The sequence below is a fragment of the Corvus moneduloides genome, chromosome Z (assembly GCF_009650955.1).
Source record: "Corvus moneduloides isolate bCorMon1 chromosome Z, bCorMon1.pri, whole genome shotgun sequence".
Classification (NCBI taxonomy): Eukaryota; Metazoa; Chordata; class Aves; order Passeriformes; family Corvidae; genus Corvus; species Corvus moneduloides.
The window spans coordinates 1,496,752-1,513,037 of record NC_045511.1 but is presented as its reverse complement, the minus strand read 5'-3'; the positions used below and the strand labels follow the sequence as shown (position 1 = coordinate 1,513,037).

The 16,286-nt window shown below is 44.4% G+C and overlaps 1 protein-coding gene across 4 annotated transcripts in view; it reads right to left on the bottom strand.

Annotated features, from left to right (window-relative positions):
- MYO5B (myosin VB) overlaps window positions 1-16,286 on the bottom strand; it is a 149,135-nt gene that overhangs the window by 22,002 nt on the left and 110,847 nt on the right. For 2 of the 4 annotated variants that reach the window (XM_032095232.1, XM_032095234.1), the window contains exons 23-29: window positions 12,843-12,927; window positions 11,333-11,481; window positions 10,478-10,597; window positions 9,259-9,396; window positions 7,652-7,714; window positions 1,652-1,903; window positions 776-873 (exon numbers count right to left, since the gene is read on the bottom strand). In XM_032095232.1, the coding sequence (XP_031951123.1) occupies window positions 776-873; window positions 1,652-1,903; window positions 7,652-7,714; window positions 9,259-9,396; window positions 10,478-10,597; window positions 11,333-11,481; window positions 12,843-12,927 (905 nt within the window). The remainder of the gene's footprint in view (window positions 1-775; window positions 874-1,651; window positions 1,904-7,651; window positions 7,715-9,258; window positions 9,397-10,477; window positions 10,598-11,332; window positions 11,482-12,842; window positions 12,928-16,286) is intronic. The other 2 variants (XM_032095233.1, XM_032095235.1) reach the window with 1 other exon arrangement.

Genomic DNA, 16,286 nt, shown 5'->3' with positions numbered 1-16,286 from the left:
TTTAGGGGAAAAAAAGCCTCAAACATCTGTATTTGTCAAGAGAAGAATAAAAAAGATAAACATTTGATTTCCTTGAAGTAAAATAAAAATTTACTTTTCATATTATCTTGCTGTTTAATCCATGTAATTTTTTTCTTCTTGCAAGATGCTGCTTTACTATTTGATGTCCTCCTGGGCAGCTGCAAGGACTGATTTAATGCTTGGCAATTATCAGCCCATTGTTACTGGCAGGACAGACACACGTTCACAGTATTAATCCTCACTGAGGTAAACCTGCAACCAAACAGTTGTTCCTGGCACTCAGTTTGGGTGCAAGAAAACCAATAATGTGAGTGTTTCCAGGGAATACAGCATGTTTGTTAACTCAGTTAACCACAGCGGGCTTTTGCCTCTGGGAAAACAGGAAGGGAACTGTGGCATCTTCCCAGCACGGTATGAGATACCTGAAATAAATGTCTCAAATACATCCCAAATCTTAGCCTCGCTGCTATTTACATACTGGAAGCAAAGCCAAAACCCAGTTTTGCTCACTTTCAGGTTTGCTCTTCCACCTGCTCAGTATCGGGCTGGAACTAGATGATCTTAAAGGTCTCTTTCAACCCAAACCATTCCAGGATTCTATGATTCCGTAAGATGTGTGTCTTTGGTTTCACCTTCATGGCCCACCCTTAAGTCCATCAGAGGCTGCTAATTCTCTAAAACATGTTGATTTTGGTGTGGATCCATTTCTCACACAGAATCCCCCCGGTGCTGGAGAGGTCTGTGCCACACTTACCGGTTGGTCTCACACATGCCCTGGTAGGCTTCGATCGCATCCTCCTGGTCAACGTGCCGGTCACTGTTGGGCCAGCTGGCATTGGGGGAGATGCTCTCCTGAAGTCAACATGCAAAACAGCAATGTGACATCCTGCTTTAAAACTCTGCCTAGCTTTAAAAGTTCCTGACACCAAACAGTGCCCAACCATTCTATTAAAAGCATCCCCAGGGCATCCACCAGACTACTGAGTTTCTATGAATCCACACACATGCAGCAGGAAAGATAAGGGATGGAAGAAGGATGCAGTGAGCTTGAGAAGAGGATAAGCACGGTGCTTGGCTTGGTCTGAAATACAAAACATACCAAAACCTTGAGGAATGGTAAGAGAGCAAATCAATAAAGATTATGTTTCTGGAAAATGTGCCTTTCCATTGGAATGTGCTCTAAATATAAATTCCATCACAGCTGTTTGAGAGACAGGCTCCCTTCTTGCCTACATGTCAGAAGAAACACATTACAGCTACACCAGCCCGAGCAGAATCTGGTCTAGAAATTCTTTTCCCCACCCCATTTCCTTGCAGAAAAAGATTATTGTTGCAAACCATCACCAGGAACATGCTGAACCACACACATTGGCGCAGGGTTGGTGTGGGCTGGCTTACCCTCATCAGGTATGGGGGCAAGCACCCTACAGTGGTACCATGGCACAGGTAGTCCTGGGCTGTCTGAAATGCCATGGATTACATCTCATCCCTGGGCAGGACCTCCTATATCCCTGCACAACCCTCCATAACCTCTCTGTGCCATCCTGCCCACCAGAGCAGAAATGGCATCGCTCAGGCAGCCAGTAAATCTCCACCAACAGACGAGAAGAAGGAAAAGAAAATCCATTACCCTCTCCTTTACCATGTTTTTCCCCATGTCCTTCTGCTGGGCTGCCTTCATAATCTGCGACCTGAGGATGAGCACCTCCTCCTTGCGCACCTCCAGCTCCTCGTTGGCCGATTTCAGCTGGTTCAGAAGCAGATTGTAGCTGTCCCGCATGTCGTTGGAGGAGTTGTTCTGGGTGGCATGGTCTGCAATGGCCTTCCTCAGCTCATTGAGCTCATTTTTCAGCTTCTTGTTCTCCGACTCCAGCTCTTGCCTCTGGAAAACATCGAGCCATTAAGCAGTTTAGATAAACTGCCCTGTGGTGCCTCATCCCGTTCTGAGATGCCTCTAGGGGGACTCAATTATCGATGATACAGATCAACGCAAGCCAGGATCTGGGGTTTGCTGCCAGCCCAGCCATCTGTGGTTCAGGAAAGGCTTTTGCTTTAGTCAGCAGCCCGTTGCTATTTACTAACAACATTACAGGGTGACCCACAGTATTTTTTATTTCTTGACACTATTTCTAAACACAAAAGCAGGCTGTTAAAGAAGCTAAGCATGTTGTTTTCTCCTCCACCTCTTTTCCTTCTGAATCAATAAATCACACAACCCCCACAACATTCAGCTCACCTTTCATATTCATCAGATAAGCTGGAAGATGCTGATTTGCACAAACCATCATCATGGCAGGCATCCCTTAGGTGAGTTACGGGTCCGTGAATTCCCTCTTCTTTTCTCATACACTTTGTAATTCCCCCACCCCAGTGCAGTGTTTATAGCTGGACGATTTCCTGATGTCTCACCCTGATGTCTCCTCAGCCACTGCTGTTTGACAGGCAGAGCCAACACTGTGCAAGTTTGATGCCAACTGATTCTCCTGAGTAACAATGTGTTTGCTGAGACAACTGAAGGGCTTATTCGTTTTTGCACAGCAACATAAGACAGAGGAATAGAACTCTGGCAGCTAAGACAGCCTTTATTTTAGTCTGTCATCACAAAGCTTTGTTTGCAGGTGGCAGCACAACATTTGGCAGCTCTTTCCCACCACCCAAAACCCACCTGGTGCATCCTTGCTGGGTCAAGAGCAGCTTTGCTCCTGCACACGGTGCAATCACAGAATCATGGAAAGCTCATCCTGCTCCACACCTCTGCCATGGCAGGGACACCTTCCACTATCCCAGGCTGTTCCAAGCCCCATCCAACCTGGCCTGGAACACTGCCAGGGATCCAGAGGCAGTTTTTCTGGGAAACCTGTACCAGAGCCTCATCATCCTCACAGCCAAGAACTTCTTCCCAATATCCCATCTAAATCTACCCTCTTCAAGCTTAAATCCATCAGTCCTTGCTGTGGGTCACACACTGGGTGGGAGTCAGACTCCTGGGGTCCTGCTCACAGCCAGAATCCCAACAACCCACCTTCCCTTTGCACTGATCCTCCACCTCTGGCTGCTTCATGGTGGCACCCAGGACTGTTCCCTCCTGTCCCCACCCCCTCCGACCTCTCAGGCAATGCCAAACACCCCAACAGGACCCTTGTCCAACATGGCACAAACCAACATCCCTGCACGTGAGCTGACAAAGTTTGCTGTCTGATGTGGGGTCAGCTCTTTCCTAGGGACCAACCCCCATCCATGTGGATTCTCCGGTGTCTACAAGAGCACAAGATCATTCCACTGTCACCCTTATGTCTCATCTCCCCACTGCTTACTGAGCCTTTCCACAGCTTCCTTTCACAACCCCTCTTATCTCTGGGATAGCTCTTCATTATCAGCTTGGGCTGAGTCGAGCTAATGAATCCAAAAATGGCTGGGGGGGATGGGGGCAATTTATACAATCTACACAGTGTAGCTAGCACAGCTGTGTAAACCCTGTTTCCATAGGAAACGGGTGTTGTAATTATAAATCCTTACAAATTATAAATAGCATGGCTTATCACAGCAGAGGTGTGAACAGAATAGCTGATGTGGCATCTGGACAGCATGCTCCAAGCTGAGCAAACAACATCAGTAATGGGGCATATTCAGGTACTTTATACCATCTGCCATGGAAAAACCTAAAAAACAATAACAAATGCCTTAGATCCATCAATTCCTCCACATTAACCACAGCAGAGGGAATACATGAGACATGGGCTTTTTGGTGTTTAAAGCAGGAGTTGGAAGTGTGTGAGTGGTGGGAATTGGTAACAAACTGGGTTTAACTCTTCCTGCTACATGGAGAAAGCCTCACCTCACTCCTCACTGATCACGAAAGCAACTACTTGCTTGCTTTTATACCAAAATAACTCTCCTGTGGGTTTTGTTATTTGCTGGGTAAGACCTCTGCCTTCCTTTTTCTTTACCTTCCTACTCCTTCTCTTTCTATCCCTCTCTCCCTCTCTTTTTTTTACAATGGGTCAGCCACACTGCTAACTCCAAGGACTGGTCATTTCAAGCTCTGCTCTGGTTAGAAACAAAGCCAGGAAGACCAGGAAAGAACACAATAAACAATAACCAAGAGCCCCTACCCTGCACTCCTTCCGAAGTTTACATTTAAATTTATTCCCTACTCCTTTCTTTGTGGATTTCATGGAGCAGTGTTAAAACACCTACTGTCCCCACCTCATACGCCCTTTTTGCACCAGACCTTGCCATGGAAGATCAGAAGCTAAAATAAAATGCTATGGATGTGGAAAGAGATTTCTACTGGCAAAATGCTCTTTCTTCAGCATAGTCCAGTCATGCTGATACATTTGACGAATACTTGACAAAAAAATTTGACAAAAAAAAAAAACTTTGCAGTCAGAATGTAACAACTGAACTTGAACTCATACTTGTCCCAACATATGCAGTGTTAAAGACCTCTGACAGGAGTACCCAAGCACTAAGGGTGATGGAAATAGCTTCACTCCTTAGCAAAGGGCTTACAGAGCAGGGCTGGGGGAAGTGTGAGCCTGCCTAAGCCAGAGGTTAGCACTGCCATGCCAGGATTTTGCCCCTGCTCTTCTGTCTCTGGTACTCTGCAGGAAAAGAAAATCAAATCCTCCATGCAGCTCATTTTATGATGAGCTGCCAAGTGTAAGGGATGAAACAAACATCCCAGCTATGCAATGAGTGAGAAACTGAATTATGCATCATGCTGCTGCTTGGAATCCTAGAATGTTTGAGTTGGGAAGGATCTTTAAAGGCCATTAGTCCAGCTGCAGACTCAGCTCCCACTAGAACAGGTTGCTCAGAAACACAGTCAGAGCAAAGGCACCTTGGTGCTTTCATTCCCACTGCCACTTTCCAAACTTGAAAAAACAAGGAAAACACATTTTTCACTGGCATGTTTCAAGGACATAGCTCCCTGTTTTGCATTCCTGGATAATGATTAACCAAACATCTGTCTGGGCATATTTTGGGACAGCATCTTCTGAGAAATGTATTTATCCATTACAAAGGACAGGTAACTTCTGCCTGTAAATTTATCAGTGTTAGCTCAAGTTTCACACATTTATTTTCAGCCTTACAAAACTAAACAACCAACCCTTTATCCAGATGAGCCTCTCTAAGGGAGCACTGTGCCTCTCTCACTTCCCTCCATTAGAATCTGCACCGAAAACAGGCTCCCCACCAGATGCTAATTCCAAAGGCAAATCCCTGCCGACATGGGTGTCATGACAGTAATTATTATAGTATTAATTACACCAAGACAGCAAGCTGGAGGACAGCAGACACCTGTGAAGTATCAGACTACGTGCTGGTTGCAGAAACCAAACACGCGCGGCCACCCAGTAGCACCCCACGCCTTGTATTGTCCTGCTGGAGGGGCTTTGAGTGCCAAAAATGTCTGAATGGGACACTAAAGTACGGAATCTTACAACAACAGAATAGTCTGAGTTGGAAGGGACCTTAAAGCTCATCTTGTCCAAATTGAAAGAGAGAAGGTTTAGACCAGATATGAGGAAAAAATTCCTGGCTGTGAGGGTGGTGAGGCCTTGGCACAGGGTGCCCAGAGAAGCTGTGGCTGCCCCATCCCAGGAAGTGTCCAAGGCTGGATTGGAGCAACCTGGTCCAGTGGAAGGTGTCCCTGTCCATGGCTGACTAACTGGTACCTCACAGGCCATTCAAGAGCATCTACAGCAAGACTTTCCTGTGTGTGAGCTTTTAGGCATCTCAGCCAATATTTCCCCAAGATAAAGTCTTTTTAAGCTGGTAAAAATGAAAAGTAAACATATTCACAAGAAACTCTTAAAGGAGTCAGAGATAGTACAAATATTTGAGATATAAATTAGCAGGAGAAATAGAGAGCAGAGAGGAGGAGCTCTGTCATAGCCATGAAGCAGCTGTGAAGGGGGAAGGAGGGAAAAGAAGCCCTCAAAATCAGTAGTAAGTCACTCTTTTGTTACAGACAGAGACTTCAGGCTGTGTCCCATGTTCAGATGTCAGGAAACAGCAGGGAGGTGTATTTGTCTCCCTTTTTCAGTGGCCCCACTCAGGAAAGCACTTCTATAGGGAATGTGAGATCCCTGCAGGTTCATTTTCCACCTGTTTTAGTCTAAAAGTTAAAGAACCCTGCATTTTTAGCAACACATGCCTCCTATTCTTGTGAAATGGTATTAACGTTAAATGGTATTTTAAAGCTTGTTAGATATATAGAACTATGGATGCTAGTATGTTAGTATGTAAAAAGTAGGAAAACCCAAAATTAGTGTTTCCACTCTGAACTTCCACGGTTAAACCTTGAAGAAAACAGAGTTTGTGAACTCACACAGAAGTCAAAACTCCAGATGCCATTTAAGGAGGTGGTGGTTCTCATCTGCTGGGTTTTCCCCTTCCAAATTGCAACTCCACTTTGCTTTACAAGGCCAAGAGACTTAAACCTTGCACAGGTATGTTCAACCAGCTGGAAGACACTTGGGCAGTGACCTTGCCATGCCTCTTCTCCAAGGGGCTGTGCAGAGGTACTAAGGAAACTCAGGGGGGTTTCCCTCCATCACAAACAGCACATTTAGCCAGAGCTACACCACTATCATGCTAGGAAAATAGAAATTGGATGGATTAAGTGCCATAAAAATCTACTGCTAGAGATAAGGGCTTAGTGAGGGTTGGACATCCTTTCCATCTCTAATTTCTGCTTTTTTTTTTTTGCATCCTTCTGAGGAGATGATGCAGAAGCAAATATTGGTATTACTACTGACAGATGGTTTAGCATCATGTTATTCTGGATAACATATGTTCCTCTGGACTTCTCAGTTGCACTGCAATATTTGTTAAGGGGATAGAGAGAAAAGGAAGATGGAAAGGTAGGTCTGCACTGAAAAAACAAACAGTAAAAAAAAACTTTCCCCTAGTAACCCTATCCTAGGAATTGGTTTTCTGAGGATAGGCAGGACATAAGAATTGGTCCAAAACAGTCAAGGCCAGAGGTGTTTGAATACAGTTAGAGCAGGGGGATAGAACCCACAGAAGCTGCAATAGGAGCCCAGGGGGCTTCAGTTGCTCTGTGGGAACAGAAACTCAGGATTTATAGCTTGGGAACAAGAAGAATTCTAGGGTAGGGCAATAGCTGGGAAGACACAGGATGACTGTGGTCAGCCAGCAGTTCTGCTGGGAGATGGAGGCTATTACTGCAATTCACACCACAGATTTATCTGGGTTTGACCTGAGTGGCACTTTGGGAAGGCACGGAAAGTGGGTAAGAAGCAGAGCTGGAGCCTGGAACAAGAAACAGCTGGAAGAATTTACACCTACTGCAAAGCCACCTGCTGAGACCTGAGTGTCCCAACAAAGCCCCAGCGGGAATACCTGCTGTGGAAAAAGCCTCCTCCACCATGAGTGGGTTTGTTACCTCCAGGGATAACTCAGAGACAGGCAGACAGCAAAGAACAGATGGTGCCCCAGAGAGAAACATCTGTGAGCCCACCCCAGACCCAGGAGCTGATGGAGAGCTACAGTTTTCCAACCGCCCTCTCTAACAGAGGTTACAGCAGGTTTCACAGTTTGTTTGGGCTGCTGGAGTCATGCAATAGGTTACAGCACTAAGTAGGAGCCTCTCACTCACCTTCAGGCTGTTGTACGCAAAATCTTCATGTTCCGGAGTCACTTGAGTCTTGGTTTCAATTACCTGTGCAGATTAAAGAAGTAAATTTGTATTTAGGGGCAGGTAGAGGAACCAGCACACAGCACAAGGTAGCTGGGCACGTCTCCATCAGCAGCCAGCCCTGCTGGCCAGCTCAGCTATAATAATGTCATTAATTGCCATCAGACAGCATCCCAGCAACACCAGTGGGGCAGAGGACACTCCAGGAGAAAATGGTTTAATCTCTCATTAATATCCTGACAACTGTGCCTCGCTGCAGCTTTCAAAAAATGACAGTTATTAAGGGAACAGTCTTCAACACAGCAGTTGGAAAAGAGGTTTTTAATCCTCCTGCAGCAGGAATGAGAGGCTGGGGAAGTTTCCTGTTTCATGTGTTTCCTGTAAATTGTTAGGGGTGATCGATAAGAATATCTAGTGAAGCAAGTAAATAATTACTGTTGATGATTTTGTTGAGTCTCTTACTGCATTTGTTCCAAGGCACATTGATCTCACACTGCAGAGTAATAACAAAAATAATTCCCAAACAAAGCAACATAAGTCCCAGGAATTTCAAATATGTTGCCGAGAGGGATGGCATTTGCCCAACAGTTTGTAAAAGAGTGTCTTCAGTGCTTCAGGACACCAAGCACACAGCACTGCTGTTTCACAGCACGCTGTGGCCTCTGACAAGCCACAGAGCCTCGGCTACAGATGGAAGGGAAAACACATACAAGAGATCTGCTATTAAAACCAACCCCCCATCCCAGCAGTCAGCTCACCACAACCTAGAGAGCTGTATTTTCAGACTTATGGACCCCTGTCCCCTAAGTTACCACTGGGCTGTCAGTAACCTTAATTTTTTTAATATACATGTTTTTAAATTGCTTTCAAGCAAGCAACCCAAACTGTAGGAAGTTTGTTTTCAGTTTGTTTTCATAAGGAAGGAAGAATACAGCAAAAGAATATCCCTGCCTTGCAACAGAAATGAAGAACCCATTCTTCTAACAGCTATCCTGATATTTCTGCTTTACTATACTACTTTTAACCTGTGTTCCTCTATGATCATTACAGAGGAAAAAAACCCAACCAAAAACACACAGATGATGATAATACAACCAAACTGAGGACACCGGCCTGACTGACCTGTGTGTGAAGGGCTTTTTAGCTCATGCCACACACTGCTGGATGGCGGGAAGCCAGGACAGCAAAGAAATGCTTGAATAACAAAAATCATCCAAAATGGAGGGTTGCTGGACATGGAGGGTGCCACATGTGAGACACAGGGTCAGTGCTGGTGAAATAATGCGTGCCAAAACTGATTCTACACTTCATTGATTTGAAGATGCTAAGATACTGCCCTAAATACCTTATAACCAGTTTGTTTAAAAAAATAAATAAAGCAGTTCTGTTCAGTTGTCCTTAGCTGACAAAAAAAAAAAGTTTATCTCCACTTTCCAGATGCATTTGTAGCCTCTTATGTTGAACCTGCCACTCTCAAAGCTAAATTCCTACATCATGTGGCCTCAGGCAATCAAGGAAAGCCAGTTACAAATATGAAATATTAGTGTCCATGAAAAGATGCCTCTTGCCTGTGATTTCTGTCTCTCTTGCTCCTTTTTCTCCAGCTGGGTTTGCAGTTTCTTCCTCTCCAGCTCAAGCTCCCTCACTCGCTTCTGTAGCTTTAGGAAGAGGGTCATGTCCATGGCTGCTTTCTCCATCCCAACCTCCTGGAGAAGAACAGGAGAGAGAAAAAAAAGACCTCAGTGTCAGGTTTTATAACCATGTACAGTGCCAGATGCACCCTGACTGTACCTCAGCCACAGCCAGGAACAGGACATCCTAAGAAACACATTTACTTCCAAATCCACATTTTAAACACCTGTTTTTACTGTCAGTAAAACAGCTGACTTGTTTTAATAAATCCCTAAATGCTTAACAGCCCAATAGGTAACTGGGCTGATGGGGGCTAAGAACATCAGAAATGCCCTACTGGGTCCCTTTTAGTCAAGTATTTATTTGTTGGGGGGTTTTAGCTACCTTCACCTGGAATATTTTATACCAGAGCATGGTCAATACTGATTCTTTTGACTTGAGAAAACGTTTTCAGAGCAGTTCAGAAATACTAAAGCAGCATAACACAGCAGCCAGCAAAGGGAAGTGGGGGCTTCTGCAGGAATGGAATTGGTACACAAAATAAGGTCCTGCCAGGGGGTGGCAGACCCTAGGGACATTCATCACCCACAAGCGCTCTCATGTCAAAAAAGTGGAGCTTAAAAAGCAGCCTGTTCTATCAGATGTGAGTAAAAAACACATTTCCCTTTTCCACAGGATTCTTGATAGCCGAGGAATAATTTATGCTGCTCTTTTCTGCATTAGGAGACTGCTGATTTGATTACAGGGGCTGTGCTGGCCAGCAAAGCATCCGTGAAGATGTATGGGAATGAAAATGCTTGGGGCAAGAGGGCAATGAATTCTGGTGTCCTTGCGGAGAAGGATCATGATACAGTCATGATCCATCAGTGCTGGGTGTAACTGCTGTGATGAATTTTCATCAGTCTTTAAGCTGGTATGGCCCAAAGACAGCACTTTGTTATTTTCAGAGCTCTGATGCTGCAAACAAGCAGAGTTTGCAGAGCACCATAACCCTGCAGTCCCTCTCACACAATTAACCACGCACTTCTACAGCATGGAATCAATTTTATCCATCGCACCTTACTGCCTGACCTGCACTGCCCCGCTGTGCTCCAAACCCCACACCCATCACCCCCAGAGCTGGGCTCCCCTGCTCTCCCTCCTGACTGACTGTACCTCCACCTGCTGTATCACATCCTCGGTGTCCCCGATCTCAGAGGTGCAGATGGATGGGTTGTTGGAATCAGACTCCAAGCTGCTCTGGTTGGATGGGTTTCTCCTGTGCCCCGGTGCTTGCTGCCAAGAAATGATGCAGACACATAAAGCACCTGGTGTTAAAGGATTCTTCTTGAAGTGTTGCTTATTTAGAGCAAATATGTGACTGTATACTAAAGTTACCTTATAGAGAACTACGTTTTCTAGGTTTTTATGCCCTAACCCTAAAATTCACATTAACACAAACTGCAAAAGTTATATAGAGGCTCAGTTTAAAAATTCTGCATGAATTAAAGGCTCTTCATGACACCAGATGCCTGGTAAGTGTAAACATGCAAATCTGAGCTCAAGGTTGTACTGCTGACAGCACCTGCCAGGTTTAAACACTCAACCTTCCACCAAATCCAGCAGCACTCTGATTTTCAACACTTTTTCTAACACTTTAGCAATGCTGAACCTAAAGACTCTGAGTTTGGAAATTCTGAAGTCATATTGCCGGAGGTTTTTTTGGTTTGTTTTTTTAACCCAACACCTACACATGAGCATCACTGACACAAAAGCAAAACAAGAACAAGCGTGATCCAGTTTTTGCTGAGAATCACAGACATCTCTAAGCCTTTCACAGAGAAGCATGGAAGACCAAACCCCTTTCTCAAGGGACACAAATGGTTTGGCTCCAGTGCAGAAAGGTATTCTTAGAAATACCAAGCACAAACTGCCCAGTAATGGCAGTTCTATTAAGTGTTTTGGGTTTGAGTGAGCCATGTTATCCAGGCACCAACATCAGGGAAACAGGGGTAATTCCACTTTCATTACCTTTATAATTGTCATTTCATCCCTCAAGTTGTCATATCTCTGTTCCAAACTTGAATACTCTTTTACCAGGTTCTGATAACGAGATCTCTCCTCTTCCAGCTCTTTCTTCATCTGGATATTTTCCTCAACCGTGTTTCGTGCAAATTCATCTTTAAAATAGGAAGAAAAAACGAAATTATGAACTTTAGCTCAGAAACAAGTTTCTTGTAAACATGTGCAACAACAACTAATGAACAAAATACTCTCTTCCAAGAGCCTTTAAAATGCATGTAAGCATTCACTAATATTTGGAGAGTATTACAATCTCTATTTGTCTCCTCAACACTGGAAACAGCTTGAGCTCTTCTGCTTGCAGAGCAGTCCTTTGCCTTGAGTTAAAGAGAAGGCACCAGCACCTACAAACCATCATTCAACTGTAGCAGCTCCAGCTCCCATGGGCCAGCCATAAACCCACTTAAGAAAAGACCAGCACAGTACAGAAATACATTAATGTTGAAAAAGTGGTACTTGCAGCATTTAAAACTTTCCTTTCTGCCTGCCACCAGCAGCTTTGGTACAGGAGCAAATCAACAACAGCAGCTCTTGTTCATGTCATCATCAGCCATTTACCATGGCAAGACTGTGGGAGTTCAGAGAATTTTATAATCAAATAAATTCAGTTACTTGTTAAAAACTCCTTCCTGGAAGCAAACCTGGTCCCTCCTGTTCCTGAGGAACCAGGCAAATATAGCCCATGTGTTGTTTTAAACGGGTGAACAACAAACCAACTCCCTCTACTTGCTTTCTCCCATCTTAGATGCTCCAAAAGCATCCTGTAAGGGATGAATAAATATTTGCAGCAAGTTTCTTCTTAACATGTTATCTTCATTCCTTTATTTTGGTGAGACCAAAAGGCACTTCACAAGTACCATGGAGCAGTGACAGTTACATCCACAGCATGATGATCTCTGTAAATCCTGCTACAAAATCAAAGCTGAAAAGGATGACAAAAAATAGAAAAGCTCAATACATGCATGAGAGTCCCTTTTGTGAAATGGGATTTTCCCAGGTTGCTTCCCCTATGTATGACTTGTCAGCTAAGTGTCTGCATTTAAAAAGCACTCACAGACTCGTGTCGCACTAGAGAAATCCTTTGTCACAGCTCAATAATGTGAATTGTGATGCCCCTTGGATCCTTTATTCATCATTCTTGGGACACTGCTATTCCCTATTCCAACAGCTTCACTGCCTCCCACACCACCTGCAAGAAACGCTCTAATATAACTGGACTAAAAGGCCTTTCTAGGTACTTTATTCTGTATTTCACCAATTAAACTGGCCTCTGGCATATCACCCACCAGTAGGATAGCATGTACAGGGCGACTTGCACAACAAAATAGTGACAAAAGCCAGTAGGACAAGGGTCACAGGAAGACTAGCACTTTTCAAGGCATGGAAAATGAGCTTCAGGGGAGAAGATTAAGCCCTTGTCTAATGGAGGCATTACGACGCTACAGGCCGTTTTTCCTACCTTCAGACTGACAGAGAATCCTCCTGTTCAGCTCCTCTTTTTCCTGCTTCAGGAGAGCATTTTCTTCTTCCAGGTCGGAGATACGCTATGGAACAAGGGAGAGAGTTACTGCTGGCTGCAGGGCAGAGCTCCTGTGGGGATTAATTTCACCTGGCAGGAGACAGGGGGCTTTGTTCAGCCACTCTTTGCTCTTTGAAATATCTGTTCCCCTGTGCTTTGCCACTTCTCCTTTGTACGCCAGTAGCTGAAACACTGCTACAACAGAGACTAACTTTCCCTTTCCTGAGTGCATTTCTCCCTTAAATCAACGTTTTCAGCAGAATCTTGTAAAATACTGAACCGCTGGACTTGGTGACCATGACCTGCAGGAGTGAAGCTCTTGCAAGTGATCAGGTCATCAAATCAGAGGTTTGTTTTTACATCTCCATGGCCTTCATCACTGTCGTCAAGTCACAGCCCCGAGTCACAGCTGCTGGGGAAATAAATCTGCTGATTGTTCCCAGAGATGTAGCACTTCAGGAGCCGAGATGGACACAGTGAATGTGAGCTGAGTGAATAGGTCAGGCTTTTTTAACTTACTGTACCAAATCCATTTAGTACAATGAGTCACTTCAGTGCTTCCCACAACTACAGAACCTCTGGTGCAGTGAGGAATGACACGTACCAGGGCCCCTGGCAATACAACAGCAGCATATTTAGCAATTATCAACAACAACAATTGCCTCGTAAAAAATAACGAGAACAGGAACTAAGTCCTGCGAAATGCTATTTTCACTTGTCACAACTGCAAGGCTGGACTGATGCTGACAGCAACCAATCCCAGAACACTATTCAACCTCAGGAATTCTGGTGCATTCAACAGCGCTATCTCAAAACACACAACCATCATATTATCAAGTGAAATACGCTGCCACAGCTAAGCAGGATGGTTCTGCTGCTGTCAGGTGGGAGAATGCACATCATCCCAGCACATGTCATTCCCTACGCCTGCTCCTTCACTTCCTGCAGCCACTGCTCAGGAAACAGCTACACACAGCAGAAGGATCTCAAGGCGCCAACAATAAACAACACTGTAAACACCATAATAAGAGTTTTCAAAGCCCAAGAGTAATAATTTTGCTGTCACCACTAGATTAAATTTATAGGCAGCCCAGCTGGCATGCATTCCTAGGACAGATTTCAGTCTTCCACACAAGCATGTTCAAATTAAGGCATTTTATCAAACACTGCCTCTGCCAGATACATACTAATGCTGAGGACAAAAGCACAGTGAATATTTTCTTGTAAGTCACGACTGAATCAGTCCTATTCCATGCACAAACTGAAAAACCTCCCCACCCATTACTCTCCCTGTTCATTTACCCCAGCTGTCTGCACTACATCTGTCTGCACCTCTCCTAGAAGGCTGGAGTCTGGATGTGCAATTAGGAAGTGAAAAACCCCCAAGTTTAAGCACACAGAGCTACTGGTGTTTTAAATGCTGTGAACTGAGCCAAGATTTTAATATTCTGTGCCAAAACCAACTGCACTCCTTCACCATAAATCACATCTGCCATTCGATCAGCACTAGTGTCTTCAAGGCAGGAAGAATTCTTAAAAAATTGGAAAACAGATGCAGGAGTGATGGAATAGAAGGAAAACCTGTGCTGCAATGGGACAGCAAGGAACTGGACTTGTTTATCCCATCAGGAAAAGATTAAAGGCAATGGGATTAGTTCATTGGGTGCTGATAAGGAATTCTCTGCCCGAAGCTATGATGGCTGGAAAACAAAACTGACAAAAATCTTGAGTATTCTCAACTGTGCTGAGAGTGTATTTGGAAGAGAAAGACTTAGTAGAATCCACAACAATTATTCCCAGATTTTAAAATTTCTAATCCAGACTGGATACGGGTATTTCTAAAATGTCCTCTTGAGCCACTGAGCTTGTTTCCCGCATTCCTGTTTCTACGTGGAACAGGAAGAAGCTCAGAGTTCCAAACCTATGTGTAACCAAGCCCAGTGGGAATGAGAATGGTCCACTACACACAGGGAGAGGCAAGGGAAGCAGGTCACACAACAGCCAAACAGCACAAACCCATCCCTGCTACCTACACAGGCACCTTTTGTACCTCTTGCCCACCTTCCCACAGGAAAGAGATTTTTGGAGGTGCTTCAAATGCAACAGCACCTGCTTTGAAAGATTTCTGTGGAAGATGCTGAGCAGGGAATGCTTGTGATGGCTGCAACCCTTATTATGTGTTACCCTGGAACAACCTGCTCATGAGATCAGCCTCCCATCTTCCCCCAGTCTTGTAAGGAAAGGACAATGGCATTTAGCATCTTCCTAATAAAATTCCTGGCCAGGCTGTGAATTATCCTAGCTTACCAAGTGAGAAGATTACATGCTACCAAAAGCACCAGAAGGAGCTGTTGGTACTTACCCAGATGTTTCAAACTTTATCACAAAACTAAATAATAAGAGCTATTCTAAAATTAAGGACTTGGAGAGAATAGCTATGACAAAGAGATTAAAGGACTTTTTTTCCAGTAACTAAATCTTAACTGACATGGATTTGCAGGAGCTGCAGAAAAATTAAAGGCTCATCCCAGTCTCACTGAGAAGTGAGATGTCTTTGAGAATCTGTCCCAGTACAACCACACCCACGGTGTCATCTTGATATTGAAGGTGAAAACTGCTTCTCACCTGACTTTAGTTTCATGACGCTCCCCAGCTTCTAGCAGATATTAGAACAACTCAAAAATCTCTTCCCAGAATTTTTCTTGGAAAATGTTCTGGATAAATTAATGTTTTTAGGAAGGAAACAGGTCCTCTTCGTCTTCCCACTGACAAGGAACCAAAGGGAGCAATGGAAACCTAATGCCAGAAATGGGAGCCTGCACTGCTCATTAGAAATGTTTTATAATTAAACTGTTTACTTTCATGGTAAAATGCACAGTATTTGCTCTGCTGTAGGCACTTTTACAACAACGAATAGCTTCTGCTTTGTTTTCATGCTTTTTAAAAGCATTTCTTCAGTGCTCAAAGGAGATTTGCAATCAAGAACAAAGAGACGCAGTTTATCCCCAGCTGCATCACCTTCAAAATCAAGCATCCTTTCGGTCCCTAAAAGCCTGTGCTGCAACCAGCTGATGAACATCTTATAATTCAGGATCTTATAATTTTAAAAGGAAATCACTGGTTTCACATGTCCCTGTGTGCGTGTGTGCACCACAGGTGCAAGGAGTGGAGTAAGCGATCACCTGGCAGCTCTTGATCCAGCCAAGAGACAATAAGCATACAGGCTGCTCACCTCTTTGAGAAGTGCACCCAAAAATGCATTTCAGTCGTGGCAGCGGTTCAGGGTAAATCACCCTGACCACAGTCCCCCACCGCAGCTTCTCACCCAAACCCACCACCTGAGGGTTCAGCCTCGAGGGAAGGCTGGCCACAGCAGTGGTGCTG